Raw genomic sequence first — 27,888 nt, 5'->3', positions numbered from 1 at the left:
CTATCATCTCCCTTTTCCAAGCGGAAAAGTCCCGGTGTTATTCATCTCTCCGCACAGGGATGCTGTGCAGGGAGCTGGCTGGGATGCAAGTGGAGGCGGCGGCTTCAGTGGAGGTTACGGGGCGTGTCCGGGTCCCTGCAGCCTGCCCAGGAAACAGCAAAGTTGTAAATACTGAGGGGGGGGGAGGAAATTCCCTGAAACCACGTGACGGCAGCTCAGCTGTTTTCTCCTCCCCTCTCAGCCTCCCCACCGCAAGTAGCAGCCAGCCCAGCCCCTGCCTCTTCCACCAGCACAGGGCCTGGCAAGGGGGAGAGGGGACCCCACCGCCCCCCAGGCCGGGGAGAGGGGGGTGAAGAGCCCCAGGAGCTGCCGAAGGAGCAGAGGTGAGGCTGGAGGTGGAGCTGGTGTGGGGGATTGGTGGAGGGGCAGATGGGGTGGTGGTGGGGACTGGGGGGGGGGGCAGTGGTGCAAGTAACATTATTTTCTTCCCCTGCCCTCCCAGTCTGCTTCGTGCCTGGAAGTGGGGGGGCAGGAGCAGAGCAGCGGCAGCTCCCCGGCCAGCTGTACTTCCTCAATGCTCTGTACCAAATGGTGCTGGGTTATTTGTGGCGGGGAGGGGAAAGGACTGTCTTTACTGAGAGAAGTTTTACACAACCCAAAAGGCGTAAAGAGACCCCTAGTTTATTGGGGTGGTTGAAATAGACAAGTGGACTTGCAAGGTACTAAAATTCTGAAGCAGTTTGTAGCTTCTGTCCCAGTTCATTCGCCTCGCTCTTAATACCGTAATTTCCCCAGCCCTGAAACTACCTTTGGTTGGATTTGTTTGTGTTTTCAACCAGCCCATTGGTTTGTGGGTGGTATGGGCTGGTGAAGCTATGCTGTGTTCCCAATTTTTTGCAGATCTCTAGGTTCTACTGAAAGAAAAAATATTATGCCATAAACTTTCCTTTGGACGGGTTTGGTGGGTAAAAAGAGACCAAAGAATAAAATGTTGTTTTCATTCAACCCGGATGGGGTGACCCGCCATAATCCTTGCCAAAGCGGAGTGGGCGTTCATTGAAACTTGTCAGCAAAAATGTCCATAAAGAAAAACTCACCAGGGCAATGAAGCCCTTGTTCACTGTCAGCTCTCTGTGACCTGAAAGTGTGGCTGAGGACATAGTCAAAAACAACCCCAGAAAAAAGTATTTGCCTCATTATTGAATTCTGGCCCACGAGATGTCAGTATACGCTGTGGACATCCAAGTCGCTGTATAATTTTGTACATTTTTTTTGACACCTCAGATGCCAACTTATTTCGAAGTGGAAATGCTTCCACCCATCTAAGTCTGTGGCTGTCAGTATATACCTGTATCCCTCCTTTGTTGCCAGGAATGGCCCTGTTAAATCCATTCCCACCAATTCAAAGGGCCGACTGACCTGTATGCAAGGGGACCGGGTGGAGTCATACTTTGAATTTCTCTTATTTCATATTTTCAGTAAGCCCAGGAAAAGTATGAGGGTAGACTAAGATTCATTCAGGTGTTTAGGCTCCAGCCTTGGTGGAACTGGCCATACTCCACCCTAACAGCTCAGGAACAAAGAGGCCCATAAGAACAAAATATCACGTATAGTAACTCCTCACTTAACATTGTCCTGGTTAACGTTGTTTCATTGTTACGTTACTGATCAATTAGGGAACATGCTTATTTAAAGTTGCGCAATGCTCTCCTATAACATGGTTTGGCAGCTGCCTGCTTTGTCTACTGCTTGCAGGATTCTCTAGAAGAGCAGCCCCTCCTCATGGGGATTAGAACCGGGGGGGCTGGCAGCTCCCCTAAATTCCCTGTAAGGTATGTGGCTTGGCATCTGCCTAGTAGCAGTTCAGGTGGCCCTCCCCCCACTGCCATGCTGCTCCTGACCTTTCCCTCTGCCTTGGAGCTGCTCTCGAGAGCTTGCTGCGGGAGGGGTGCTGATATCAGGATGTCCCCCTGCTCCCCCCTCCGTACCCCATCTCCATAAAATGGAGGAAGGGACAGTCACAGGGCTCTGGGACAGAAGGCGGGGCGGGGAGGAGCTTGCAGGAAGCTGTTGCTTCCTGTCTGAACTGGCTGATTTGCTTAAAAGAGCAACATACTTGAAGTGCGGTTATTGTACTTAAAGGGCAATGCACATCTCTCTCTCTCTCTCTCTTTCACTCATGCACACCCCCCCCAGCACTTTGGAAAGTCAGCACCTGTGCAGCCCTGCACGTGCTGTCAGGAGGAGGGAGTGGTGCGCTCCAGCTGGATCGCGTGGGCTCATCATCATGTTCAGTTTTTGCGGGGAAGTGTTTGCAGCTACTGCCCTCCATCTAGTGTGTTTCCTGCTTCAGTCCGTGCTGCCTTGTAGAGTGCGAGGCTACATTAACAACAGCGTATTAACCCTGGAGGGCTCAGCCGAGTGCAAGTTCATCATTTAGCGGAAAGGCATTCCCTGGGAAATATCCCACCCTCTTACCCACCACCTCAACCAAGCCTCCCAGTCATTCATTGCGGTGTACAATATTAAACGGTTTGTTTAAAATCGTTTAAAACTTATACTGTATATGTATATAATGTCTTTTGTCTGGCGAAAAAAATTTCCTTGGAACCTAACCCCCCCCCTACATTAATTCTTATGGGGAAATTGGATTCGCTTAACATCATTTCACATAAAGTCGCATTTTTCAGGAACATAACTACAGTGTTACGTGAAAAGTTACTGTATTTATTAACATTTCTTGACTTCAGGGTGTGTAACTCAACTTTTTAGAATTCTTGTGGTTGTCAAGGTATCCTGGGGTTGGAGATGTGTGTTCATTATGTTCTGAAGGCCGAAACTATGAATGGGTTCAACAAAGAATTAGATCAGTCCCTCAGGATAGGTGCATCAGCTATTAGCCAAGATAATCAGGGATGTAGCTCCATGCTCTGCATGTCCCTAAACCGTCCTCTGACTGCCAGATGCTGGGAGTGGACAATGGGATGGTTCACTCAGTGATTGCCTGTTCTGTTCATTCCCTTAGAAGCACCTGGCACTGGCGGCTGTCAGAAGACAGGATACTGGGCTAGACGGACTATTTGTCTGACCCACTATGGCAGTTCTAATGTTCAGCAAAAATTACAATAGATTTTTGTCTTGGAGAAAGATGTTACAGGAGAGAGTATACTGCCTTTATTGAATATTTGAGAATCAAGTTGTACACACAAGCAATGGCATGCGGAAAAACACTAAGGGCTGGATTGAGAGGCAAAAGAGTGGAAGTCAGATAATCCAACAGAATAAACGTCTGCTCTAAAAATAAGAAGGAAAAAATTAGAATTAAAAATTCAGGGAATCCCAGCAGCAGATAAGACAATTTGGGAAACTGCTGTGAGATTCTATGCAATCAGATACAGTGATAAGGAATTCTTTGTTTCTGAGGGGATATATGTAAAATGTTTCACTGAATTAAGTCTCAGGGATTATCTACACTGGCAAGTTAAACGCTCTAACTTGCTGGCTCAGGGGTGTGAAAAAAAACCCCTTCCGCCCCCGAGCGCAGCAAGTCCAAGCGCTTTAAAGCGCTCGTGTGGACAGGCTCGGCTCCCGGTGCTCGGAGCTAACCCCCTCGTCGAGGTGGAGTACCAGGATCACTGGCACCCGCGGCAGCGCTTTGAACTTTGTAGTGTAGATGTAGCCTCAGTGGGTTAGATCAGACCAAGAGGCGCTGCATTGACTAGGCATTGGGATGCCTGTGCCTTTAAGAACCCAGCCCTAGGAAGCCCATGCTGAGAGGTGCTGTCTGTGGGAGGGGAAACAAAAAAGCTCCTTTGCCCCCCCCCCCACCATTTTTGCAAACACTGGTGTGTCATCCCACTGGGGTAACTGTTACCCCCTGTGCCCCTGCCTGTGCCGGGTTTTGCCCTCTGTCACCGACTCACTTCTGGGCTTAACTCCTCCCACCCCATCCCTAATTTTGCCCTTTAGCCCCTATCTTAATCCTGTCTCCAGCTGCTTGACTCCCCTGACCAGTCAATTTCCGCCCCCTGCTCAGACCCTGTCCACCCCCCTGCTTCGATTTGCCCCCTTTGCCCCTTTTTAACCCCTGTCAAAAGCAGTCTGCAGTATTTTACCGCTCATAAGGGCAGGGTGAAGGGCAGTGGCTTCAGCAGATGAACTGAGCATGCTCAGTACACTGTAAGTAGTACATTCCTACCCAGAGCAATTTACTACACTACACCTGCAGCTTCTTCGGCTGCTGTACCGCTCCCAGGCCTGCCCTCTTCTCCTGAGGGGCAGCTCTGTGGAGGGGCTGGGGGCGGTTTGGTGTCTTTCCGATGTGCTACGGGCTATAAATGGCTGGTACAGCCTGACAGGACTGGCCTACTTCCACTGCTGTGGGCGGTTACATCAAGGTGTCAGATCTGGGGGCAGAACTGCTTGGGGGGAGGATTGATTTGAGGGTTGGGGCCAGGTTATTCGGGGCCAGGCAGAGGAGGGAGTGGGAGCTTGTGTGCTGGGACAGAAATTCTCTTGCTTGGTAAAGGTGGGTGAGTGGGGGGCAGCTAATTCTCTCACACACACACCCCGAGGGTGGCAGGGGGAGTTCAGACATCGACAACCCCAAAACCCAACATCATCTTGTTTTATTAATCTCATAATTTGGGGGGCTTACTGCATGATTCTTGGGAGGCGCGGGGCCGACTCATTAGTTTTGAGCAGTCTGGGTTACCAATACTGCACCTTTTATAGACGCCTCCACTCCTCTATTCCCACCAGCTCAGCATTTCAGGGAGGGAAACACCCACCTACTCACAGCAGCAGACCGAGCATGTTCTTGAGCTTAGGAAAGTGTAGGGTTACCATACATCTGTATTTTCCCGGACATGTCCGGCTTTTTGGTTCTTAAATTGCCGTCTGGGAGGAATTTTTAAATATCTAAAAACGTCCGGAATTTTGCCATTATTATTTTTCCCCAAAGAAGAGTTGATCATTCAAGAAAGAGAGTGAATGTTGATCATTTGAGAGAGTGCCCGCTTTTTCCCCCTAGCTCCCAGCGCTTGCACCGGGAAACAGCTGTTTCGCACGGCTGGGAAGGAGGGGGGAGGAAGGGGAACGCGGCGTGCTTAGGGGAGGAGGTGGGGCCAGGGCCGGGATTTGGGGAAGCAGTCCAATGGGGCAGGGAGGGGGCGGAGTTGGGGCGGGACTTTGGGGAAGGGGTTGGAATGGGGGCCGGGAAAGGGTGGAGTTGGGGTGGGGCCAGGGGCGGGGGGGCATGAGCAAATCCCCCCCCCCCCGGGACAATCTCCACTCATTGGTGTATTTTGCTTTCCAGAACCAAATCTCTGTACAACTTTTCATGAGTGATGTACCCGAGTATTTGGATTCTAATATCTAAACTGTATTGTTAAATTTATTCACCTAAATTTGGGTTATTGCTGATTATGCACTCTATGTATCATATGACTTTAAAAACAAACTTTATATTTGTGGATAATCTAAGCACTATACGCAGATGTACAGACCCTCTTTTCCCAACCTATGTATTATATAATTTTTTTAAAATTCAACACCTGCTGCTGGCAGAAATCTGCAAATGAAACATAGGTGTGTTGGGGAAACGTAATTGGAGTAGAGCAGAAAATTCAGAAAGTGTGCATGCTATTTTAGAAAAGAAAAGAAATGACAGAAGTGTCTGCTGACAGTTCTGCATATGTAGATGGGCTATTCTATATGCATCGCACGCCCACAACATTCATTCTCCTCCGAAGAGGAAAACTCTCCAGCCTAAAAAGAGTTCTTTCCCCTCATTGTTCTGATTGTTGCCATATTGGGGATCTGATTCAGTGTATTGTTTTCCAGAGACATCCCTGCATTGTACCTGGTGATCAGTAGCCTTTATTTCAGAGATCCCCAACTGGGGGCATGCCCCCCCAGTGGGGCATGGAGGAAAGTCTGGGTGCAGGGAGCATGGCGTGGCCTAGGCCAGCCCCAATGGGGGACAGGGAGGGAGCACCACCCAGCCCCACTCTGCTCCCAGCTCTGCTCCGGTCCCGCCCTTAGCCACGTCTCCGGCTCCTGGCCCCGTCCCTAACCTTGGCAAGGCCCCGCCCCCAGCCTCAGCCCCTGGCTGCAGCCCCACTCCTGGGCGCGGACAGGGGCAAGGGAGGGGCGTGACTGTCAAAAGTTTGGGGACTGCTGCTTTATTTGGAGGAATACTGATGTTGGACGTGGGATGTAGTTCATATGAACAGTAATAGTTCCAACCTGTGTTGTCTTATGCCAAGAGCACTCTGTAGTTGACTATCCTCATGTTACTTTATCATTTCTCCTTTCAGTTACAGGTTAACTCTGTCTGAGAATAGATACGGGCTCGGCTTTGATCTTTAGACCTGGAAGTAATAAAAATATTACCATAAATGCCAGATGAGCAACAAGATGATTTTTTTTTTTCATGGGTTTGCTAAGGGAGTTTCGTTTTGGGAGTGAGGTGAAAATAGAGTTGAAAAACAAAAAGTCAGCAAGGTTTTGAAGAACAGCAAAAGAGGCTCCTCAGACCTGTTACCTTCATCCGAAGAGGGATACCTGGAAAAGAGCCTGGTGGATAATCAGCCGAACATGAGCTCCCTGGAAAATAAGCCTGCTGCCGCCATGGCAACTTACCTTTCGGTAGGACTGGGTGTGCGTCTTTAAGGGCTGAGTGACTGTACTGTTCCTGTTACTTCTCCGCGTTTATTTTCTGAGTGGGTCGAAGCATCAAGAGAGAGACACTTCTGTTCAGTGGAAATCAACCCAAACCTTTCAATTAAATCCGCGAGGAGAAGCGGATCGAAATAATTAATTATGCAGGCTCATAAATGGAAAGACTTGCTTGCAATGGGAGAGACGAGATGAAGGCTTAAGAGAAGCTGTAAGAACTGATGAGATCATGAAAACACTGGGAAACTTCTGCCCGGGATCCATCAGATAGGTGAGCTTTGGTTACTTCTTAATTGTTGTTGTTATTATTTATTTGTATTGTGGTAGCATCGGGGAATCCCAGCCATGGTCAGGACCCATAGTGCTAGGTGCAGTACCAACACCGGACAAAAAGATTCCTTATTCTGTGGGGTTCAGCACCCCCGTTCTCCCTCTGGGGTGTCTGGACCCTGATTGTCACAATACCATCTATTTTTCTTTCTCTTTTTCAATCCTCCCTTTTTCTCTCCTACACCCCAAAAGAAAACCTCAGTAGAAGTAGTTTGCATAAAGACAGATGTTCAAGCAGAGTTGAAGTTCTCAGGGGAATAAGCAAAGGTGTCGGTTTATTTATCATTATTGTGGACTAAGGTTTTCAGGGAGCTGAGGTATGGAAATTTCAGTTCTAGGGTTTTTTTTTTTTCCTGGTTGGATTGTGTTGGTAATTGTCTGCCTAGCGTTGGGATAACTATTTTAAAAATATATTTTATATCTTGCCATTAAACACCAATAAACTTAAATACACACATCCCAGGGATTGTCCCTCATACATGTCTCTTGCTGTGAAGGCGAATCCGTTAGAAATGGCTGCCCCTCACCAGGCTATTGGAGAGACATGACCACTGGATTCTAATGGTTCCACATTAGAAATTGATGCTTTCTCCTCTTCCCCAGTTCTATTGGGGAGTCTGGGGCCCCTTTCCCTTTAGAGGAACTGGTACCTCCCAAGGCTGGGCAGCTTCTACAGTAGACAATTTAGGTGGGAAATGTAACAGAGTTACAGGCCCGATGCTCTGGAACTGCTCTGTATGAAGCCAGCCAGGACTCTGGGTAGCGTGACTCCCCTCAGGGCACGCTGTCCAGGGCAAGGAGCCTCTTGGGCTATGGCCTTCCTGGGTCTGACCTCCGAGCATTCAGCATCCCTGTTCACACCGTACACTTCCCCTTGGCGGGTTCACCTGGACGGGCCCCTGGGGAAGCCAGAGGGCCCTGCACACCAACCCCGCAGTCAGCAGTGACTCTCAGCCAGCCAGTAAAACAGAAGGTTTATTAGTCGACAGGAACACAGCATAGAACAGATCTTGCTAGCACAGAAATCAGTGACTTTCAGCAAAGTCCATCTTGGGGGGGACTACTGAGCTGTTGAGGACCCCCCCCCACCTTCGAGTCCCAAACAGCAGACTACCCAGCTTCCAGCCACGTGACCTCCCATACGCCTGTTGCTCCTTCTCCTGGTCTTTGTCTTGCTTCCTGGGCAAAGTATCACCTGGTCGCATCCCCTTCCTGGTTCTCAGGTTATGAAGGGCACCATCCATCGCTAATGTGCAGGCAGCTGGAGCAGCCTCACCTGCCCCTGCGGGCCTCAGCAAAAGTCACACATCCGTATTCTCACCACCTAGGCATTGGCGTAATAAACAGGGAAACTGAGGTACACACAGTGTTCATGCACAACAGTAAGACTCTCATACAATATAACAAAGGGGAAACCCCACTTTGTCACAGGGAATTTTGCTGTAACCGTTTACATTTTCTTTTGGCTGGGGTAGGTGTCTGCACCTCAGAAAGGTCTGGCACTGGCATGGGTTTCTGTGGAGATTTTGGTTTTGGCTGTAAAGTGGCTTGGGGTCTGGTGGGCGTACCGGAGTCAGGATCAGTTATGCCACTTGTTCGTTACTGCTTCTAGCTCAGTTGACTTAAAGATATCAAAATTACTTGCTGGAATTTCAGGTTGCAAAGACTTTTGGTCTGTCCTGAGATTGCCTCCTTACGGGCTTTCACAGCAACTTCTATAGTTTCCCTGGGCTTCTTGTAAAAAGCGGCACAATTGTGGATGGGTCTGTGATAAGTCTGGCTTATTCTCTGGCGAACCGATTGTAACTGATTTTCTTGCTCTCGTGACAGCTACTAATTGCTGTTCTTTCCATTTCTTGTTTCAATCTTTCAATATTTAATTCCTCATCAGACTTTTCACCAAGACTGCCTGTGACTTTCTCTTTCCTTGCCTCACTGCTGGCTGTTTTTTTCAGATTCCCCTTCCCCCCCACCCCCCGGCCCCGAATTTTCTGTGTCTCTGTTTTGATTCTTCCTCTGTTCCTAACTCCCCAGATTGTGCAATCCCTTCTGCTCTTCCTGTCTGATTTTAGCTCTCAATCTGTAAATGGGGGTGAGATTCTACCTTTGCTTATTGTGGGTCTCACCAGACCATAACTACTGGAATATCTGGAATTCTATTCACAACATATACAGATGGCAACTCCATCTTTATACAGGCATCCTCCTTATTTTTTGGGAGTGTTGGCCCATTCTCACCTTCAATATTTATGACCTGACGGTACGTATCCTCCAGAATGTTACAGGTTTGTTCGAATGCCTGCATTCTGTGAGCTAGGTCCACGATTCTCACTTCCTGCCCAACTGAATACTCTGGCCCCATTGCTTTCTCTCTCCACATGATAATTTCGTAACCAGCCTTTTGTAACTGTTTAATGTAAGTCAGGTCTCTTGTAAGACTATCCCTCTGACAAAGGAGTAGGAATTTACTTCCCTTGTTTGACTAAGCTGCTCTTTTACTGGTCTCTTGCTCTTTGGATAAGGCTTGCCTCGCCTCTTTTCTCTTAAATCTTCTTCCCCGGATATTACATGCCACATATATACAATCCATGGCTCATCAGGTAAGATGAGCTATTACCAGCAGGAGAGCAGGGGAAACCTTTTGTAGTGATAATCAAGGTGGGCCATTTCCAGCAGTTGACCAGAACGTGTGAGGAAGGGTGGGGGGGAGGGGGGGGAATAAACATAGGGAAATAGTTTTACTTTGTCAGTTTTACTATTTCCCCATGTTCTCTTCACTAACTCCTGGTTCTACCGTACGGAGCCCTGTTAAGGTTCCTTGCTAAGCAACTGTGGGGAGATACAGTTGATGACAATGCTATAAAATCATCAGGACATTTGAACCAGGATCTCCATATCCAAGTGTCCCATGAGCTGTTTACGTGCTGCCCAAGATTTATTTAGTTATAACATCATCCTTATTACGCGCACCCAATTTATTTTTTTTCTTTCATTTATTTTTTTTTCTCAAGTTACAATGAAAATGAAATTATCGTCTCTCCATCATGGCTCCACAGCAAGCATCTCTCTGCCTGGTTTCATCATTTTCTTCATTAATTTACCAGTTCACAACTTGGAGTCAGGTAGACGATACCACTCATGCATTGTCCTCCCCGTTGTTACTTATGTTATTTATTTGCTTGTTCCATTGCTTAGCTGTTAAGGCGCATATAGGGGCAAAATTATATGGTTACATTACAAGTATCAGAAAAATAACATCACTTTAGCCTACTTAATTCTACCACTTGATCAAAGCCGAGAAGACTTCATCTGATGATCACGAAATCACCAGTCTTTTCCCGAGGGATGCCTGGAACGTTCCCTAATTTTTTTTATTTTTTTTAAATTCATCAGCTGCAGCAAAGTTATTATCAAAATTAAAGCCAAAGCGCACAATTCAAAAAACCAAGAAACAAATAGTTTATGCTGCTGCTTCATGCCCATACAACATCATCGCACAACCTTAAGACACTAACAGGGTTTAAAAAAAACAAAAAAAAAAACAACTTGATAAGTTCATGGAGGGTAGGTCCATCAATGGCTATTAGCCAGGATGGGCAAGGATGGTCTCCGTACCCTCTGTTGCCAGAGGCCGGGAATGGGCAACAGGGGATGGATCACTGGATGATCACCTGTTCTGTTGATTCTCTCTGGGGCATCTGGCATTGGCCACTGTCAGAAGTCAGGACACTGGGCTAGATGGACCATTGGTCAGACCCAGTACAGCCATTCTTATGTTAAGTCTGCTCCCTTGCCCCTGCACCCGGGATGCCAGTATATGAAATTGTGTGGTAGCTCTGTAATGGTACTTGGGGAAGAATTTGGGGTTGAGTTATTCTGAACACACCAAGTAGCAATGCTTGTCAAAGAAGACTAAGGTGCACCGATTGAAAAGTTCCTCTTGTTTTCTCTCTGGTATAAGAAAATGTGAAACTTTGCTAGAGAAGGATTAGATGCTGTGATGTGTCTGTAGCCACCTGCCGAGGGCAGAGAAAATTATATATGTTCAGATTGGATGAGTAATCATTCTCAGGCATTAATTTATAGACAAAAGCAATGGCAAATCTTCAGTTTTTCACCCCTTGGATGACTTAAAAATATGTCATTTTTAAGTAGGAGGAGGAGGTATTGTTTCATATTCTCTGTGTATATATAAAGTCTGCTGCAGTTTCCACGGTATGCATCCGATGAAGTGAGCTGTAGCTCACGAAAGCTCATGCTCAAATAAATTGGTTAGTCTCTAAGGTGCCACAAGTACTCCTTTTCTTTTTGCGAATACAGACTAACACGGCTGTTACTCTGAAACCTGTTAAAAATATGTACATTTCTGCTAGAAAGAATGACCATCTTCTCTTTAACCTGTGCTGCATATTTTCCCTGCAAGTACAGCAACTGCAAAGACAGAATCAAAATCACTCCAGCACAGAACAATTGGAATTACAGCGATGAGAGTACCTAGGACCTCCGACGGAACAATGAAATTCCATCAGAAGGAAATATTTGCTAAACCAGTCTCTCAGAGCCTCTCTTTGCCCATTTGGAAAATGAGGATAGTAATACTTACCTAGTTGACCATTCATTCATGCTCCTCTGGAGTACAGATACCATAGCCTAGGGGCGAAATATAAGTAGATGGACACCCGCCTCCTCCACGTCAACTGGTGCTGTCTCATGAGTGCAGCTACCAACTAAGTGGAGGAATGTCCGCAGTGTGTTCACCACCAGTTCCTGAGGGCCAGCTGAGTTTGCTGAGTCTGCTCAATGCTGTCAAGTGCCTGCAAACCACACTTGGCTCACATTGCAGAGTCAAAACCAAACTCGTAGCATTTTACCGTTTTGGTTTCAATGCTTTGGGTGGATCCTCCCTTCTATTTTTTTCTCTGTCTCTGCAGAAAAGCCATTTTACAACTGGGTTAGATTTTAAGGACAGGTCATTGTGGGGGAGATGAAACTAGCCTCTTGAGAAAACGAGCACAAATTAGCAGCAGGTCTTAAAGAGCCATGGCCATTTCCAAGTTGACTATGTACAGTAGAAGCTCAGAGTTGCGAACACCTGGGGAACAGAGGTTGTTTGTAACTCTGAAATGTTCGTAACTCTGAACAAAATGTTATGGTTCTTTCAAAAGTTTACAGCTGAACATTGACTTAACACAGCTTTGAAACTTTACTATGCAGAAGAAAAATGCTGCTTTTAACTATCTTAATTTAAATGAAACAAGCACAGAAGCAGTTTCCGTACCTTGTCAGATCTTTTTGTAAATTTTCCCTTTACTTTTATAATAGTTTACATTTAACACAGCACTGTACTATATTTGCTGCCTTTTTTTTCTCTCTTTTTTTTTTTCATCTCTGCTGCCTGATTGCATACTTCTGGTTCCAAATGAGGTGTGTGTGTGGTTGACCAATCAGCTCCTAACTCTGGTGTTTGTAACTCTGAGGTTCTACTGTATGTAGATTTCAGAAAGGATTGAAAATTCAGCTTGAATCAGGAACCAGGTGGCTTCATAATAATGAGGCCAGCTCTGATCAAATGTAACCATTTATATTTTTTAATCAATCACCTTAAGAACATAAGAACGGCCATAATGGGTCAAACCAAAGGTCCATCTAGCCCAGTATCCTGTATTCCAATAGCGGCCAATGTCAAATGCCCCAGAGAGAATGAACAGAACAGGCAGTCAACAAGTGATCCATCCCCTGTTGCCCATTCTCAGCTTCTGGCAAACAGAGGCTACGGACACCATCCCTGCTCATCCTGGCTAATAGCCATTGATGGATCTATCCTCCATGAACTTATCTAGTTCCGTTCTGAACTCTGTTGTAGTCTTGGCCTTCACAACAGCCTCTGGCAAAGAGTTCCAGAGGTTGACTGTGTGTTGTGTGAAGAAATCCTTCCTTTTGTTTGTTTTAAACCTGCTGTCTATTAACTTAATTGGATGACCCCTAGATCTTGTGTTATGAGAAGGAGTAAATAACACTTCCTTATTTACTTTCTCCACACTAGTCATAATTTTATAGATTCAATCATATCCCCCCTTAATTGTCCTTTTTCCAAGCTGAAAAGTCCTAGTCTTATTAATCTCTCCTCATATGGAAGCTGTTCCAGGCCCATAATCATTTTTTGTTGCCTTTTTCTGTACCTTTTCCAATTTCAATGTATCTTTTTTGAGATGGGGTGACCACATCTGCACACAGTATTCAAGATGTGGGGCGTACCATGGATTTATATAGAGGCAATATGATATGCTCAATTTGTTAAAGTTCATTTTCCTTGTGTCATAATACGTTTCACAGCTGAGTTCACAGTCATTGGACCGGATCAACCTGTCACTGCTATTGTGGGTGAGGACATTGTGTTACCCTGTCACTTGTCACCCCCAATGAGTGCTGAGGACATGGAGGTGAGATGGTTCCGGTCCCATTACTCTTTACTTGTGCATCACTATCGTAATGGAAAGGATCAGATTGAATATCAAATGCCAGAATACACAGGAAGGACAGAGTTTCTGAAAGACGGCATCAGAAATGGAAGTGTCGCCTTGAGGTTACATAATATCAGACCCACAGATGAGGGACGATACACGTGCTATTTTGAGTCAACTTCCTTTTATAAAGATGCCCATTTGGAACTAAAGCTGGCAGGTCAGTAACTTGTGCTTGTATTTCCAATAGCAATAGAATTTGATTTGTTCTTTTTTCTCATTTGCAGCTCAGCACCCAATAAGCTGGAAGCTTTTGGCATGTGTGATTCTAAATTTAAGGTGTTTTTTCTACTCTTTTTGGCTCACCTAAGAGAGGAAGAGGTACGTTCTCCTGGGTGGCTCAGAGAGAAAAAGGTTGAGAACCCCTGGCATAGGTTGCTTTCATGAGGCAGGAAGAAAATGACTCTGAACTAAACTATAGGAACCAGTTTACCCATGAGAAGCAGCAGAGATGATCCATGGTCCCTGTTGGCCACTGAGAGATCTATTGAAATCTGCAGGACACCTTCCTGAATACGTCATTAAAAGATATTCAGCCACAGATACCAACACATTTTCCATCACCGGTCTCACGCTCAGCTGCTACATATCTCGGGAAATTGTGAAATCGTGATGTGGCTGTAGATGTCTCCTCAGCAATTTACCCTCTAAAATCAATTTGAAAATGGGCACTGATGGATAAGATTGTGAATATCCTCAGACTCCCGTTATGAAGAGAGGTCTAACTTGTTTGTGGAAGAGGGACTGGCATCAGAGGCGACGTGTGGGGGGTGGGGCATGCTGGGTCACATCCCTGCACACCACCCCCCCCCCCCCATTTGCTGCTTGGCTTGTAGTGAGCATGCTTACACAGACTGAGCATGCTCAGTAACACTGCTGAAGCCTGCTGCCCTCACTCTGCCCTCCCACTATTGGCAGGCATGGGTCGTCTCTGCCTGGCACCCTACTCTTTCAAGAGTGGCCATCAATAAGTGGTCTAATGGCTCCCATTAATTTGGCACCATCCAAGAGCAAGTGTCTGTACACTGCTCTCTCAGCACATCCTGAGCATCCGTCAGCAACAATGGATGACACTAAGGGTCTGTCTGCATTGCAGCCAGGGGCATGAGTAGTAGCTCATGTAGATATACCCATGCTAACCGTCCTGTACCTAGCGCGCTAAAACTAGAAGTGAGAATGCCAGGGCCTGGGCTTCAGAGCAGCTTTCCCCACCCCGGGAACATACCCCCTGGAGCAGCTAGCAGTGAAGCCCATGTTGTGGCATCCTGGCTTTTACTTTTAGTGAGCCAGCTAGAGCACAATTAGTGCTGATCCATCTGCCTGAGCTGCCATGCACACCCAGAACTTCAGTGTAGAGATGGCTGCAGCTGTCTTCTCCTGTTCTAACACTGTCCCCCTAAGCCAGACAGGTGCCTTTTTATGACTAACTTGACTTATGCACTTTATGCCATGGGGCACATAGGGCCTTCACTGCTGCGTTGCATCTTTGTTGGTTTCTTGCTCCAATCTTAGCTTCTTCCCAAGTCATTTTGATGGCTTTCGATTCTGCTTCTGTTGTGCATTGCCATGCATTTGTTGTGCTGAAGGTTTAAATACTTACTCCTTATGCTGAATATTGAATAAGTTATAATATTAAACAGACAAGTTGGACCAGGTAATATCTCTCACTGGACCAACTTCTGTTGGGGAGAAAGCCAAGGTTCCTAGTTTACAAAAAGTTCTTCTTCAGGTCTGGGAAACTAACTCAGCGCGTTCCATCTTGTATTTACCTGTGACACTTGGGGTTAGTTTCCCAGACTTGAAGAAGAGCTCTGTGTAAGCTCAAAAACTTGTCTCTCACCACAATGGAAGTTGGTGCAATAAAAGCTATTACCTCGCCCGCCTTGTCTCTCTAATATCCTGCGACCGACATGGCTACAACACCATGGCACAATATAAAATTAAAACAGTTTTATTCCACTCTCCTCCAGCTCTAGGCACTGGTCCTCTCATCTCTGTTGAGGGTTATCAGGATGGAGGGATCCGAGTGGTGTGCCGATCAGCCGGGTGGTACCCAGAGCCTGAGGTTTTCTGGAGAGATCTCACTGGACAACATTTACCGTTGCTGTCTGAAACAAAATTCCAAGGGGATAATGGCCTGTTTGAAACAGAAACTTCTGTAATCATAACAGAAACCTCAAACCAGAACATCTCCTGTTCCATTAGGAGCACAATCCTCAAACAAGAAAAGGAATCAACAATTTATATAGCAGGTGAGTTACTGTCCAAGCCGCAATGTGACCATCAACACGCACGCACCTGCAATTGGCTAACCGTTAAAATATGTCTCTACCAATGACAACTACCTTAGTAACAGCCACTAAGCATTAACATGGATGCAAATGAATAGTGATTGAATGGTACATAAATAATCAAACAGAGGATGCTGTGAAGGCCAAGACTAGAACACAGTTCAAAAAAGAAACAGATAAGTTCATGAAGGACAGGTCCATCAATGCAGGGATGGTGTCCCTAGACTCTGTTTCCCAGAAGCCGGGAATGGGCGACAAGGGTCGGATCATTTGATGATCACCTGTTCTGTTCATTCCTTCTGGGGAACCTGGCATTGGCCACTGTCAGAAGACAGGATACTGGGCTAGATGGACCTTTGGACTGACCAGTGTGGCTGTTCTTATTGTGCCTAATTCCTTCCCAAGCTATTGTCTCCCCACAGCTGAACAGTAGCAGATTTCATGGCCTCACAGGTTTGCTGCGCGTTCCGGGAGAGATCACCAAGGCAGAGTCTGGGTATAGTCTCAGTGCAACATATTTTATTTCTGCTCCATACATCAGTCCTTGAAGTGAGATGGTCACAAACAGTATGCAGGTGAAACCCTCTGTCAGCAGTTTCAGCTGCCTTATTCCCCGGGAACAGCTCTGCTCCAATAATTCACTCTCCTTAACCGTGCGTTCGGGTGACTCCAGCTATAGCAGATAGCTCAGCTCCGTTCTGTGCTTCATACCAAACAAAGTTCTAATCAGGTTTGATCAATGCAAACAACAGCCGCAGAATGTGTGGTGTGGATTCACTAAGAGTGGGTATGTGTCTGGAAGGTGGGGGCCACTGACACACAGTGATTATGGCAGGTAGAGCAGCATTTCTAGTCTGTACAAGGAGCGGTAGGTGAGGCAGACTGGCTTTTTGCTTCCTGGCAAAATGGAGGCGTTGCACAGCGAACACTCCCCGCCACGGCGCCTCCTGCTGGTTACCTCGGGAATTCGCTGGATTCCAGCTCTCGGAGTGCCCTCTGCTGGCCGGTGTCTTGCCTGCTGCAGGCCCCGTGTCCCTCCCAGACCCCAGTGCCCCTTACCTTGGGGTGCTGCCCCACAGCAGTCCCCACACTCTGGGTCTCCCCTCCCAGGGGAACCCCTTCCCCCTATTCCTACCTTGTTTCAGTGGCTACTTCCAGTCGTCATCTAGCCCCTTTCTCTGGGGCAAACTGCAGTCTGTAATGGCCACTCATCATCTGCAAGGGGGTTGGACCAGCTGCCATGGCCTATCCCGGGCTGCTCCTCTGCAATCCCAGTACCTCCTTGGTCCTTTACCAAGGCCTCAGCTTGAGCTGCTCATTCATACCCTTAGGCATTCCTCCAAGTGTTCCAGTAATCACTGGGATTGATTTTGTTCTAGTTTTCCATATTAATTCATGGCAAATTATGAAGAACTCTTGTGTTCTCTTATTTCTTTTTTTTATAGTTCTGTTGGCTGGTATGTCTTCTTTGTCGTCTTTTCTACAACAGCTATCTCAAACCTGTTTGCCTGCACGGTTTGGTCTGTGACAATTGCCAGATTCCATTAAATCTTAGCCTCTTCATTTTCTAGAACGTTTTCAATTTGGTGATCAGAACACTGCATGGTTCATTTGAATATATATTTACCACAGAGGCTCCAATGCAGATGCTTGGCAACCTCATTGTGTCTATTCATATATTCTTTCCCAGCCAGGATCCTGCAGGCCCTCAACACGTGCTCCACCATCTCTTTATTTTCAGAACACATTCTGCATCTTGGGGAGCAGTTCTGTTTAGTCAATTATGTTTCAAATGTAATTAGGCCTTAAGAATTACTCTTGGGCACCCATAATGCGGCTATCTCTCTTTTGAGGATAACCATCTATAAGCCATTAATTTGTTAATCTTCTTTCACTAATGGGTCTGATCTCTCTCCAGGCATTGCTTTTTGTGTACATATTTTGGGTCTTTCTCTGGTGATTTGCTTTCTCCTTTCTCTTATGCTTTCTTGGACTGGGATACGCGTTCAGCCATCACCTGTTGTTGTGACCAGGTGGGCTTTTACTCTAGCTGACTCCTTATATATTTTGATGTTGTATTCTTCATTGTCCGTTACTTCACCCATACAGAGACTTTTCCTCCATCACATCATTGGATGGAAATCCTCTCCATATCTTGATTAACATTCATTAATCTATGTATTACTAGGAGTTTTTTTCCTTGTTTCCCAATTTTTTCTTCTCTGATTGATTCCAGTTTATCACTCCAGCCATGTGCCATACTTACGTTATCACCCATACATTGATGGCTCAGACCAACTTCTTTGTTGTCTTTAGAACAGTTTTTATTTGTGTATAATATTTTTTCCTCATGTCTTCTGTGATTTCCTTATGTTGTACCTCTGTCAGTTCCCTGATCCTGAGATACTTGTAGGGGCCAGGGTGAGCGAGATCCTGGGTAGTGCCTTTGTTGACTTGTACGCCATCAGACTGAACCAGTTTCCCCCGCTTTACAGATGCCGATGCACATTTAGCTGATCCAAACCATAGCTTTATGTTTTCACTAAACTGTTCTATGCATCTCAGCAGTCTCTGTATCTCCCTTGTGACTGTCCGTACACTTTCAGATCATCCCTGTATAGCAGATAGTTGACTGGTGGTGGCTCTTTCCTGATATGACAACTGCAATTTGTCTCCTGGGGCCTCCTTGTGAGTTGCAGCACTGCTACCGCAAACAGCTTTGATGCTACGGAATCCTCTTGAAAGATTTGGACCTCATCGATGAGATTCCCTTCCAGGCAGAGTCGAGGTCCCAGTTAACCATTCACTGTTGCAGAAAGAATATGATTGTGGGAGGAACCTTGCACATTTTCAGTATCTCAGTGATCCACTAATGTCGCATTCTCTCATATGCTATTTGGTAGACTACTGTAGCCCATAAGGGCTTGTCTGCCTTCATTATATTCCGATGTAACAAAAGGAACCTACAGGCCTGGATCCTGGAAGTCAGTAGCTTAAGCAAGTTAGCATAAATACAGTCAAATATAGTAGGCCTGAGATCTTTGGCATAGCTAAATGGCCAGTTACTGTTAGATTCTGGGGAACTAGGAATAGCTCCCTCAATAGCAGGAGTTGAAATCTAACAGGAAACAGCAACCACAGGAACAAGGAAGTGATCACTGCAAACTCACCTGAGTAAGAAGTGATGGATATGATAATGAGATAACTGGAAATATGTATGAATATGCTGACTTACAGGATAAGTGCACCCCAATATTATGAGGGTGAGGAAGTCACATTTGGGCATGGAAGGCTGAGCATTAGAATGAATAATCATGATGGTGCTCCAGCCCTATAATAGGGCAAACCACCATGTGGAGGGGGTTAGCTTTCCATCATTGGACCCTTCAGCTCTATGGTTCTCTACCATCAATCTTGGGCACTGAGGAACCTGGATCATCGGACTCACTTGGCATACTAAAGGCGGGGTTGGTCCTTTGTCTCTTACCACCAGGTCCTCAGGGAAGGGTTTGGGTAGGCAAATCTAAGAGCTCATGCAAAGAATGATACCGCAGTTATCCCCAATGCCGTGTTATTCATAATTGTTTATGTGGCTTGGAGCTTTTCTGGCTTTCTTATTGATTTTAATAAAAATCTCTAAGGCTTTGCTTTGCCCACAGTGTGAGAGTCCTCGCCCTACACCTCGAGGATCCCTACAAGATATTGAATTTGTTAGTTTGAGTTCACTGTAGCCAGATTCTAGGACAAGAACCCTCTTGCCCTTAGTCTATTAATCAGATAACTGGCAATCAATACAAGTATAATTAACAATTAAAAAGATCAAGCAACACTAACCATACCTCTCTAGCTTTTTCTTCTTTCTGTTTTGCATCCTTTGTGACCTTTCTGTTCAGTGTCAGGTGATTTTGCATCCCTTTGATGTTTGCTGTGCAGTCTTCTTGCTCGGGATGCAGCATTCCACTGCAAATTAGCACAACACAAATCTTCTTTGCCAGAAGTGCCATTATAGAAGTTTCCACACAGTTGGTAAACACGTGATCGGCCTGTAACTCTGAGAATCTCTGCTTCTTTCTTTCTTTCACCATCCACCTTGGGCATCTGTTCTTCAAACATTTGTTAATTTTTTCCAGTAGGCAGTCAGAGAGAGTGGTTAGTCATTTCACCCACAATCCATGCACCCTATTTAATCTTCATGCTTTCTAATTTTTCATTCCTCAGTGTTCCATCTATTTCTTTCTTTGATATTTCTGTGTATTCCTCAATCGTGGTTTTTTTTTTTTCTCACATTTTCCCACTGTTTATGTTCCATTGTTATAATTCTCTTATGCTGTTAGTAGTAGTAGTAATTTGAATATGGTACCTTTTAAGAACTCTAAAGTTTGGGGGGAATCAGAAGCCAATAAATTCATAGTTAAGATTAAATTACAAAAAACCCACATCTTTGGAAAACTGGAAATTTGCAGGTAAGATAGTGAAATCTTTTTAAATCTATTTTTTTTTTATAAAGGTAGTATAGACTCAAACCATGGATCTGTGTCTGGATTCTTCACTTTAGCAAAGTTTTCTGAGTGGGTAATTTTTATCGTGTGGGTTGTTTGTCAAAAACTGTTCACTTCAACTATAATTTATTATTTTATGTGATATCACAGCATTGAACAATATCTCAACAGTGAATCAAGCCAAGCCCACTTTTATTCACTGATACCATATATCTCTGTTAAAATGATCTTGGTTAGAACCATTTTTAGGTCCGTTTCTGATCCCTTTCATAGTGTAAGCAGGGCCATCTCTGGTTCCTCGTCTCACCCAAATTCTGCTGTAAATGTATATATTTGTAATAAAAACCACTTCATCTTTGTCCTTGCTTCCAAAGTAATGCCAGTTCAATTTTTTTTTTCCAGAACTTTTTTTCCCGAAGAAATCTCCCTGGATCGCCATTCTGTGCACCATCCTGGTTATTCAGGGTTTTTTTATTGGCCTCTTAATTTATCTCTTGACAACAAAAGGTAATACATTAAATAAGGAAGTAAACTATAAAGAGACATTCTCTTAATAAACAATTTTTAAGGTTATATAGTGATGGTGATGACTCCATAGTTAAGGTTGTTACTTTATTTTCAAATTATTTCAAAGTCTGTTTTTGTTCCCCCCTCTAAAATCCCAAAACAGTGATATCAGCACAAAAAAATTATAGCCCTAGGGCTGTGGGTGATTTTTGTTCTGCAAAATTGGAAGTGATTTGAACAAAGGGTTCCCAATTTACAGCATCCTTAACATGGGAATGTTCATCCAAACCCCATTTTTTTTCTTTTACCATTTCTTAAGAACAAAACAAAGGAGAAAAGTAAAATTTAGTGTATTGGACTTCGCAGCTGAGATCTAGAGTGCAGAACCAAAATACACTTGTATAAAATGGAAATATGCAATACGGATAAGGCCCAAATTGTCACATGTCACCACTGATTTGAATTGCCTCCGTTTTTTGTGTAATGAATCCAAGGGTATGTCTTGACTTCAGAATTAGCCCTGGCTTTCACTCAGATGTTGCTCCTAGCCCCATCTTCCATTCACACACACATTCCTCTGGCCTGAGTTTAGTGGTCCCTTCCACCCAGGCTAGCTCACTCAACTGGGGCTGTGCTTTCAGTCAGGCTGGTATTACAGTGAGGGCTCCGGCTAAATCACTAGAATTCTCATGGTCCCCTAGTTCCTTCCCATAATTCCCCCGGGTGCCCAGAAGGACAGACAAGTTCTCCCAAAAATCACTGGAAAAGAATCGTAGAGTGGCTCAACTTAGCAGAGCCCAAAGAACCCTGGGATATGTCCCCGGAAGTCCTCGTATTGCACAAGGGTGAGTGTGACAGTAGTGAAGACACAGTAACTTTCTGAGTATGTGTTTGCAGAGCGGCCACAGACCTGGCCTAGGCTAACCTAGATGCCCAGACCCAAGTGCCAGTCATTCACGTTAACTCTGCAATGAAGACACACCCTGAGACTCCTGGAGCCTGGTTTTAAGATCTGAGGAATCCCAGTTCCAGCTGAAGTCAAAGGTTACTGTAAATGTTGAGCTCTTCTGAAAATCAGGCACAGGGTGTGTCATGCTGGGCATGTTAAAACTCAGAAACCCAATCAATGACCTTTTTCACTGTGCACCGGTTTTGTGGGTCCTGGAGCCAAGAGATCTGGGACCCCATTCTGGAACTGCCCCACCTTTTGCACATGCCTATTTGCATTCGGAGCAGAGTCACTTTATCTTGCTTATAGTGGACACACAGACACCTTGTCTGGCCACTCTGCCAGTGTACCCCAGGGCAGTCCCTCGGGGAGGTTTGAAGAGCCGTGGATAAATTTTGACCGTAAAGGGCCTACTCTTTTTACTGTGGATCCCCGGGGAAAAGAAATGTAATAATAATACTGTATGTATTTCTGCTTATTTTTTAGAGAAGAGGGCTGCAGAACGTAGTAAGTATTATTCCCTCTCCTTTCACAATATTGTGCACACAGCTGCATCCTTGTTTGGGGGGTGTTGCTTGTTTTGTGGGTGTTTTATTTCATTTGGTTTTTAATTAAATTTTTAAAAGGTGTTGCGGGCTGGGTTAATATTAAATATGTGGAATTTCACATTGAAAGGAAACTTTAAAAAAAAAAGTTATGTGACTTCAACATTCATGGTTTTATAGAAATGACCCATCAGCCTTAATGTTGGTACTGACAATCTAATAGAATAAAGGCATGAGATTTAACATATACAATGAAGGGAAAATCTAAGGGCCTGATTCAGGAAAGTTTTATGCTAGAATTTAAGTGTCTCCCTATTTAGGGCAGCCCTTAAGCACATGCTTAACTTTAGGCATGTGTTTTTGTCCCATTGAAGGCAATTGGGACGTAAGCGCATGTCAAAATTTTGCATGTGCCTAAACCTTTACTTTCTAGTAAGGACATGAGGCACTGAAGACGGAAAGTTTATATTCTAGAAAGCGAAGATACAATAAATCCTTAAAGCATAATATTAGTATATTTATTTCCTGTTGCTATTTCAAATCTTTGGAAATAATGATAATGGGTTCAGACCTCCTCCAACTGGGTTGGATACAAAACCAGGGTCTTTCCCTTCTCTCTTGTGAGATTTGGAATTGGGTCCATATGATACAATTGAGGATTTGCCATGGACATCAGTGAGCGAAGCATTAGACCTTCAATAAAAGGAGTTATTTGTTTTTGGTTGTTTTAAAGATACACTAAAGTTATCTCCAGGTTAAGTATGATGATAATATAGAAATAAATATTAGTTACTGGAAATTTCTGTAAACTCACTATTCAATGTGTAGCCTTTGAAAGAGAATGGCTCATGTATTGTATACGTATTTCTGACATTATTGCATGGTAACTTTTTACTAGAACTTATAACGAGAGATGTTTGGAAGATGTGCTGGACATTTTGCTCTTTGAAAATTAGTTTTCCCCCCAAAAAGTCAAAATATTTTAAAAAAGATAATAATGGAACCCAAAAGTTTTTAAAAATGAAAATTGTCATTTCAAATGGACATTTCAGCACAAAGTATGGTTTTGTCTGTTTAAATGGAAAAATGATCTGAAAACTGATATTTTAATTTGAAATGAAACAAAAATTGTCTCATTTCTAAATATTGATTTCCATTTTTTTTTTTATTTTGACATTTACCCACATGGGAATCATCATTTTTTTTTCTCCAAAAATTACCATTTCAATTAAATATTTTTTGCAGGAAAAGTTTTCAAACACATTTTTGACCAGATTTACTTAGAACGGTTTCCGCCTTTCCACTCCCCACATTTCATTCTGTATCATATTGCTGCCTGCTAATTCAGTGTTCGTTCAGAGGAGTTCTCATGTCTTATTCTTGATTGCAGGGTGGAGAAACTGCCTTACAGAAGCAGGTAATAAATGTTCATATTTTATCAAAGCCCAAATCCCATCCCCCGAAGAGTTCCTAACATTCTGTTTGCTTTTTTGACTGCCGCTGCACACTGAGCAGATGTTTCAGAGCAGGGTTGACCATTTTGGTTGGACGTACTTCTGGAGCTTTCATCACACGATATCATCTTTAATTAAAGATGAAACTTTAATTCCTGGAGACTCCAGGAAACTCCTGGAGGGTTAGCAACCCTATGTCAGAGAACTATCCACAATGACTCCAAGGTCTGTCTCTTGAGTAGCAACAGCTAATTTAGACCCCAACATTTTGTTGGGATTACATTTTCCAGTGTGCAGTCCTTTGCGTCTATCAGCATTGAATTTCATCAGCCATTTTGTTGCAGGCAGTTTCCTTGCTCAGAAATCCCTTGGTCTGCCACACCAGCAAGCTGTGTGCCCAGGGAGTTCTGGCCCAGATCTACAAACCCAGACAAGGCACCTAATTCCCAGTTTTAGGCATTACTGTGATCCACAAAACCCCTGCCTGGCTGCCACCTGAACGGAGGTGTCTGAACTCTGGTATTTTCACTGCAAAAATGTAGGCACCAAGGGCCTAAGTTTCTGCCTCTGGGCAGGCAGAGCCCTGCCTGGGTGCCTAGATCTCCCATCTAAGCCCCCGTGTGAGCCAGAAGCCAGGGAAGACGGCCTGTCTTGTTTGTGGGGCCCAATCTGATAGGCGGGCTCAGAGACCACCGAGCTCTGTGTAGAACAGCTGAAAGAAAAGGCTCCTTGTAGTTTTCAGTCAGTGCTTAGGGTACTCACCCAGGATGTGGAAAACCTCCAGTCCAAGTCCCTCTCCACCTGTGAGGAGAAAGGGATTTTTAAAAGGGGCTGGGATGGGGACACGAGCCAGGGGGTTCTCTCAGGCCCCCCTGCCCAGGGCAGGTGCAGGGTCCGGGGCTTCCCACAGCGGCTCAGGCTCCATGGGGAGCTCTTATCACAGCCCAGCTCTGATGGGACGGGACTTTGGGGGAAGAGGAGGAGCAGGGCCTGGAGGCCACGTAGGTGGGTGGGTCCACAGGGGGGAGAAGAGGAGCAGTGAGTGGGGGCCACGGAGCGGGGTAGGGCCACAGGGGGAGAAGAGGAGCAGGGACTGGGGGCCATGGAGAGGGGCAGAGCCACAGGGGGAAGAGGAGGAGCAGGGGGCAGGTCCAGGGAAAGGGGTGGGGCCACACAGGGAAGAGGAGGAGCAAGGGTGGGGCCACAGAAAGAGGTGGGGCCTGATGTTCCCCCCCACCCTCGACCGAGGTTCATAGAGATCATAGAATCATAGGGTTGGAAGGGACCTCAGGAGGTCATCTAGTCCAACCCCCTGCTCAAAGCAGGACCAAACCCCAATTTTTGCCCCAGATCCCTAAATGGCCCCCTCAAGGATTGAACTCTCAACCCTGGGTTTAGTAGGCCAATGCTCAAACCACTGAGCTATCCCTCTGGGACTGTTGGCTAGAGCACTCACCTGAGAGATGGGAGACCCCTGTTTTAATCCCTTCTCTTGAGGAGGCAGAGTTAGGCGTCTCCTCCAGCCCAGGTGAGCACCCTAGTCGCTGGACTAAAGGTTAGAAGGGAATGTGCATTTTTCCTCCCCCCCACTGTTTTGTGCAGAACTAGCCAGCCTCTGAGCCCATCTACCAGGTCAGGCCCTGCAGGCAGGACAGGCACTCAGCTGCCTGCAGCCCCCAGGTTCATGGATCTCAAGCAGAGATAGGCACCTCCGCGCTGTCCAGACTTGGGCATTATCTTCATGAGCAGGGCGGGGCTTAGCACACACCCCTCCCACCATGTTAGTTCAGGCAGCGCCCTGTCTCGCATGCCGGCTTTTGTGAATCCCCTCCTTAAAGTGCATCTACCCTGCGCGGTATTCTTGTAGCAGCGCATAGCGTGCATACCCTACACGCCCTCCTAGCACGGGTATAAATAGCAGCTGTAGACGGTGAGGCACGGCTTAGGCAAGTGAAGTCACCCATGCGCCCTGTGGGGATGTACCCTACATGGCTCTGTACATGCCCAAGCAACACCTTCCCCAGAATGGGCTGCTGCCTCCCCACTGCCAGAGCCTTTCACCTCTGTAGGGAGCTGCTGGAGCCTTTCCCCGCCACAAGGGAAGACGCAAGCCGTGGGGAAAGGCTCTGGTGAGGGGAGACAGTGAGAAAAGTCTCCGACAGCTCTCCACTGCCAGGGCCTTTCCCCATTGCCCCCACCCTGCCAGAGCCTGTCTCCGAAACGTGTAGCTACACCTCACAGTGTCAATACAGCCTGCTTTTCACTGCACTGTGTGGCTACACGGACCCTGCACAATACTGCCCGTGGTGTGCAATGTAGATGTAGCTTTAGGGGTCTCTCACTCTCCCCATTCATATAGGAAGCCTAGGCGCCTCACTCAGGATTTGGGGTTCCCATGGTTTTCACAGTGATTTTCTAGGTGCCTAAAAGTTAGGTGTTGTAATGCTGAGTGCCCCTTGGTGGAATGGGGAGCTCTGGTCTCTCTGCTTCCTCTCAGGGTCACTCTCACAACTGCATCTCTGGCTTTCTCCCTGTAATTCTCTCTCTCTCTCTCACTCTCACTCTCACACACACACACACACACCCTGCAACAAAGGAAACCCCTCAGACCATGAAACTTCGCTCTGTCCTGCATTTGTAGCCTTCCTTGGATATGCTTTTACTACGTAAAGGGGCTTGATTGCTCCTCCCATGGCTTGTAACAGAGTGAGCTCAGCACACCCACTGGCTTTAAGGAGGTTTTTTATTTATTTATTTATTTTTAAATTCAAGACCGTACACACACATTTCAGCATAATCATACTGTTCTTTCCCCTGCTCTTACCTGAGGGGATCCAGCAATGATCCCTGATCTCAGCTTGAGAGAGAACAGAAGCATTAACAGTGGCAGATTTCTCCTGGTTGGAAAATGGAAGGGAAAAAAAAGTTTTGCAAAAAAATCTTTTTAAAATGCTTTCCTTTTGAAGTGTTTAATATTTTTCTGTTTTAGGATTTTATGAGGAATTTTTTTTCATGATTTTTTATTTTAAAATGGTCAAAATTGATTTTTTTAAATTTATTTATCCAAAACCTGTGTTTTTGCAAATGAAAAGTTGGGATAACATTTGTGATCATTTTAAAATAGTAATTAAAATCTGTTCATCATCCAGCTGTCCTTCCTCCCCCCAGATATACAATCAAGAGAGAGGAGATAAATTGATTCACTCTCCAGCTGGGGCAGATTCTGTCACCGACATGATGACATGCCACCGACAGGGCTCAGTTCTGTCTCTAACACTCTGATTCTCTTACTCTCTCCAGAGAGGGTGACCCTGGATCCAGAGACCGCAAATCCCTACCTCATCTTGTCTAAGGATCGGAAAAGAGCCAGACTGGAAGGCACAGACGAGAAGTTGCTCGCCAATCATGAGGGATTTATTTATTCTCCCTGTGTGCTGGCCTCTGAGGGATTCACCTCTGGGACGCATTATTGGGGGGTGGAAGTTGGGAGCAAAGGAGGCTGGGCTGTGGGGGTGGCCAGAGAGTCTGTGAGGAGGAAGGAAGGAGTAGTGATCCTTAATCCTGAGGAGGGGATCTGGGCTGTAGAGCGACAGTGGTGGGGTAAGTTCTGGGGTCTCACTAACCCTATGACACGCCTGTCCCTAAGTAGGAAACCTGAGAAGATTCGGGTTTCTCTGAACTATGAAGGGGGGCAGGTGGAATTTTTCGATGCTGATAATGTGAAACCGTTCTACACTTTCCACTCGGCCTCTTTCGCTGATGAGAAAATCTTCCCTTTCTTCCGGGTTGGGGGTGCGGGAGCCCACCTCAGACTGTGTCCGTGAAAAAGGGTACATTATTCCACTTGGACTCACTCAGATGTGTTCTCATCAACTTAGAATATCTTTCATTCAGTTTATAAAGATCACTTATAGCTCCTCTTTAGCTTCGTACTAATTCCCTGTAAATAAAGAAATTTTGAAATAATGGATGTATTTTCTGCTCTTCTTTTGTCTACTTTATTTATTTCAGCTGCAATTTTGGGGGGGAAGGGTCTGCTTCCCCGTTAGGGTCACAGATGCCCTCTTGACAGTCTGATAAGAGCCTGAGGCCTAGTCTACGCTACAGAGTA

General features: G+C 45.6%; 1 protein-coding gene and 1 pseudogene across 2 annotated transcripts; both read left to right on the top strand.

The window, feature by feature from the left end:
- The window catches only part of LOC125629614 (tripartite motif-containing protein 10-like), a 176,279-nt pseudogene that overhangs the window by 84,450 nt on the left and 63,941 nt on the right, over window positions 1–27,888 (top strand).
- LOC125629620 (butyrophilin subfamily 1 member A1) lies at window positions 205–27,743 on the top strand. 2 transcript variants are annotated; one of them, XM_048835005.2, is made up of 9 exons: window positions 206–383; window positions 6,321–6,952; window positions 10,023–10,133; window positions 13,345–13,692; window positions 15,503–15,784; window positions 20,725–20,829; window positions 22,265–22,285; window positions 23,714–23,740; window positions 27,078–27,743. In XM_048835005.2, exons 3-9 carry the CDS (start codon window positions 10,028–10,030, stop codon window positions 27,599–27,601), a joined length of 1,413 nt encoding a protein of 470 aa, XP_048690962.2. In that variant the 5' UTR covers window positions 206–383; window positions 6,321–6,952; window positions 10,023–10,027; the 3' UTR covers window positions 27,602–27,743. The 2 variants fall into 2 exon arrangements, with proteins under 2 accessions (XP_074975947.1, XP_048690962.2); XM_075119846.1 differs by lacking the exon at window positions 10,023–10,133 and having other exon boundaries at window positions 205–383.

The sequence above is a fragment of the Caretta caretta genome, chromosome 14, assembly GCF_965140235.1.
Source record: "Caretta caretta isolate rCarCar2 chromosome 14, rCarCar1.hap1, whole genome shotgun sequence".
NCBI lineage: Eukaryota > Metazoa > Chordata > Testudines > Cheloniidae > Caretta > Caretta caretta.
The sequence above is the reverse complement of the archived record's forward strand: the minus strand, read 5'-3'. Positions and strand labels throughout refer to the sequence as shown.

Coding starts and splice junctions, on each gene's coding strand:
- LOC125629620 (XM_048835005.2), top strand. CDS start 10,028: ATGAAAATGAAATTATCGTCTCTCCATCATGGCTCCACAGCAAGCATC. Junction 10,134..13,344: donor AGTTCACAACTTGGAGTCAG/GTAGACGATACC, acceptor TACGTTTCACAG/CTGAGTTCACAGTCATTGGA. Junction 23,741..27,077: donor AAACTGCCTTACAGAAGCAG/GTAATAAATGTT, acceptor TACTCTCTCCAG/AGAGGGTGACCCTGGATCCA.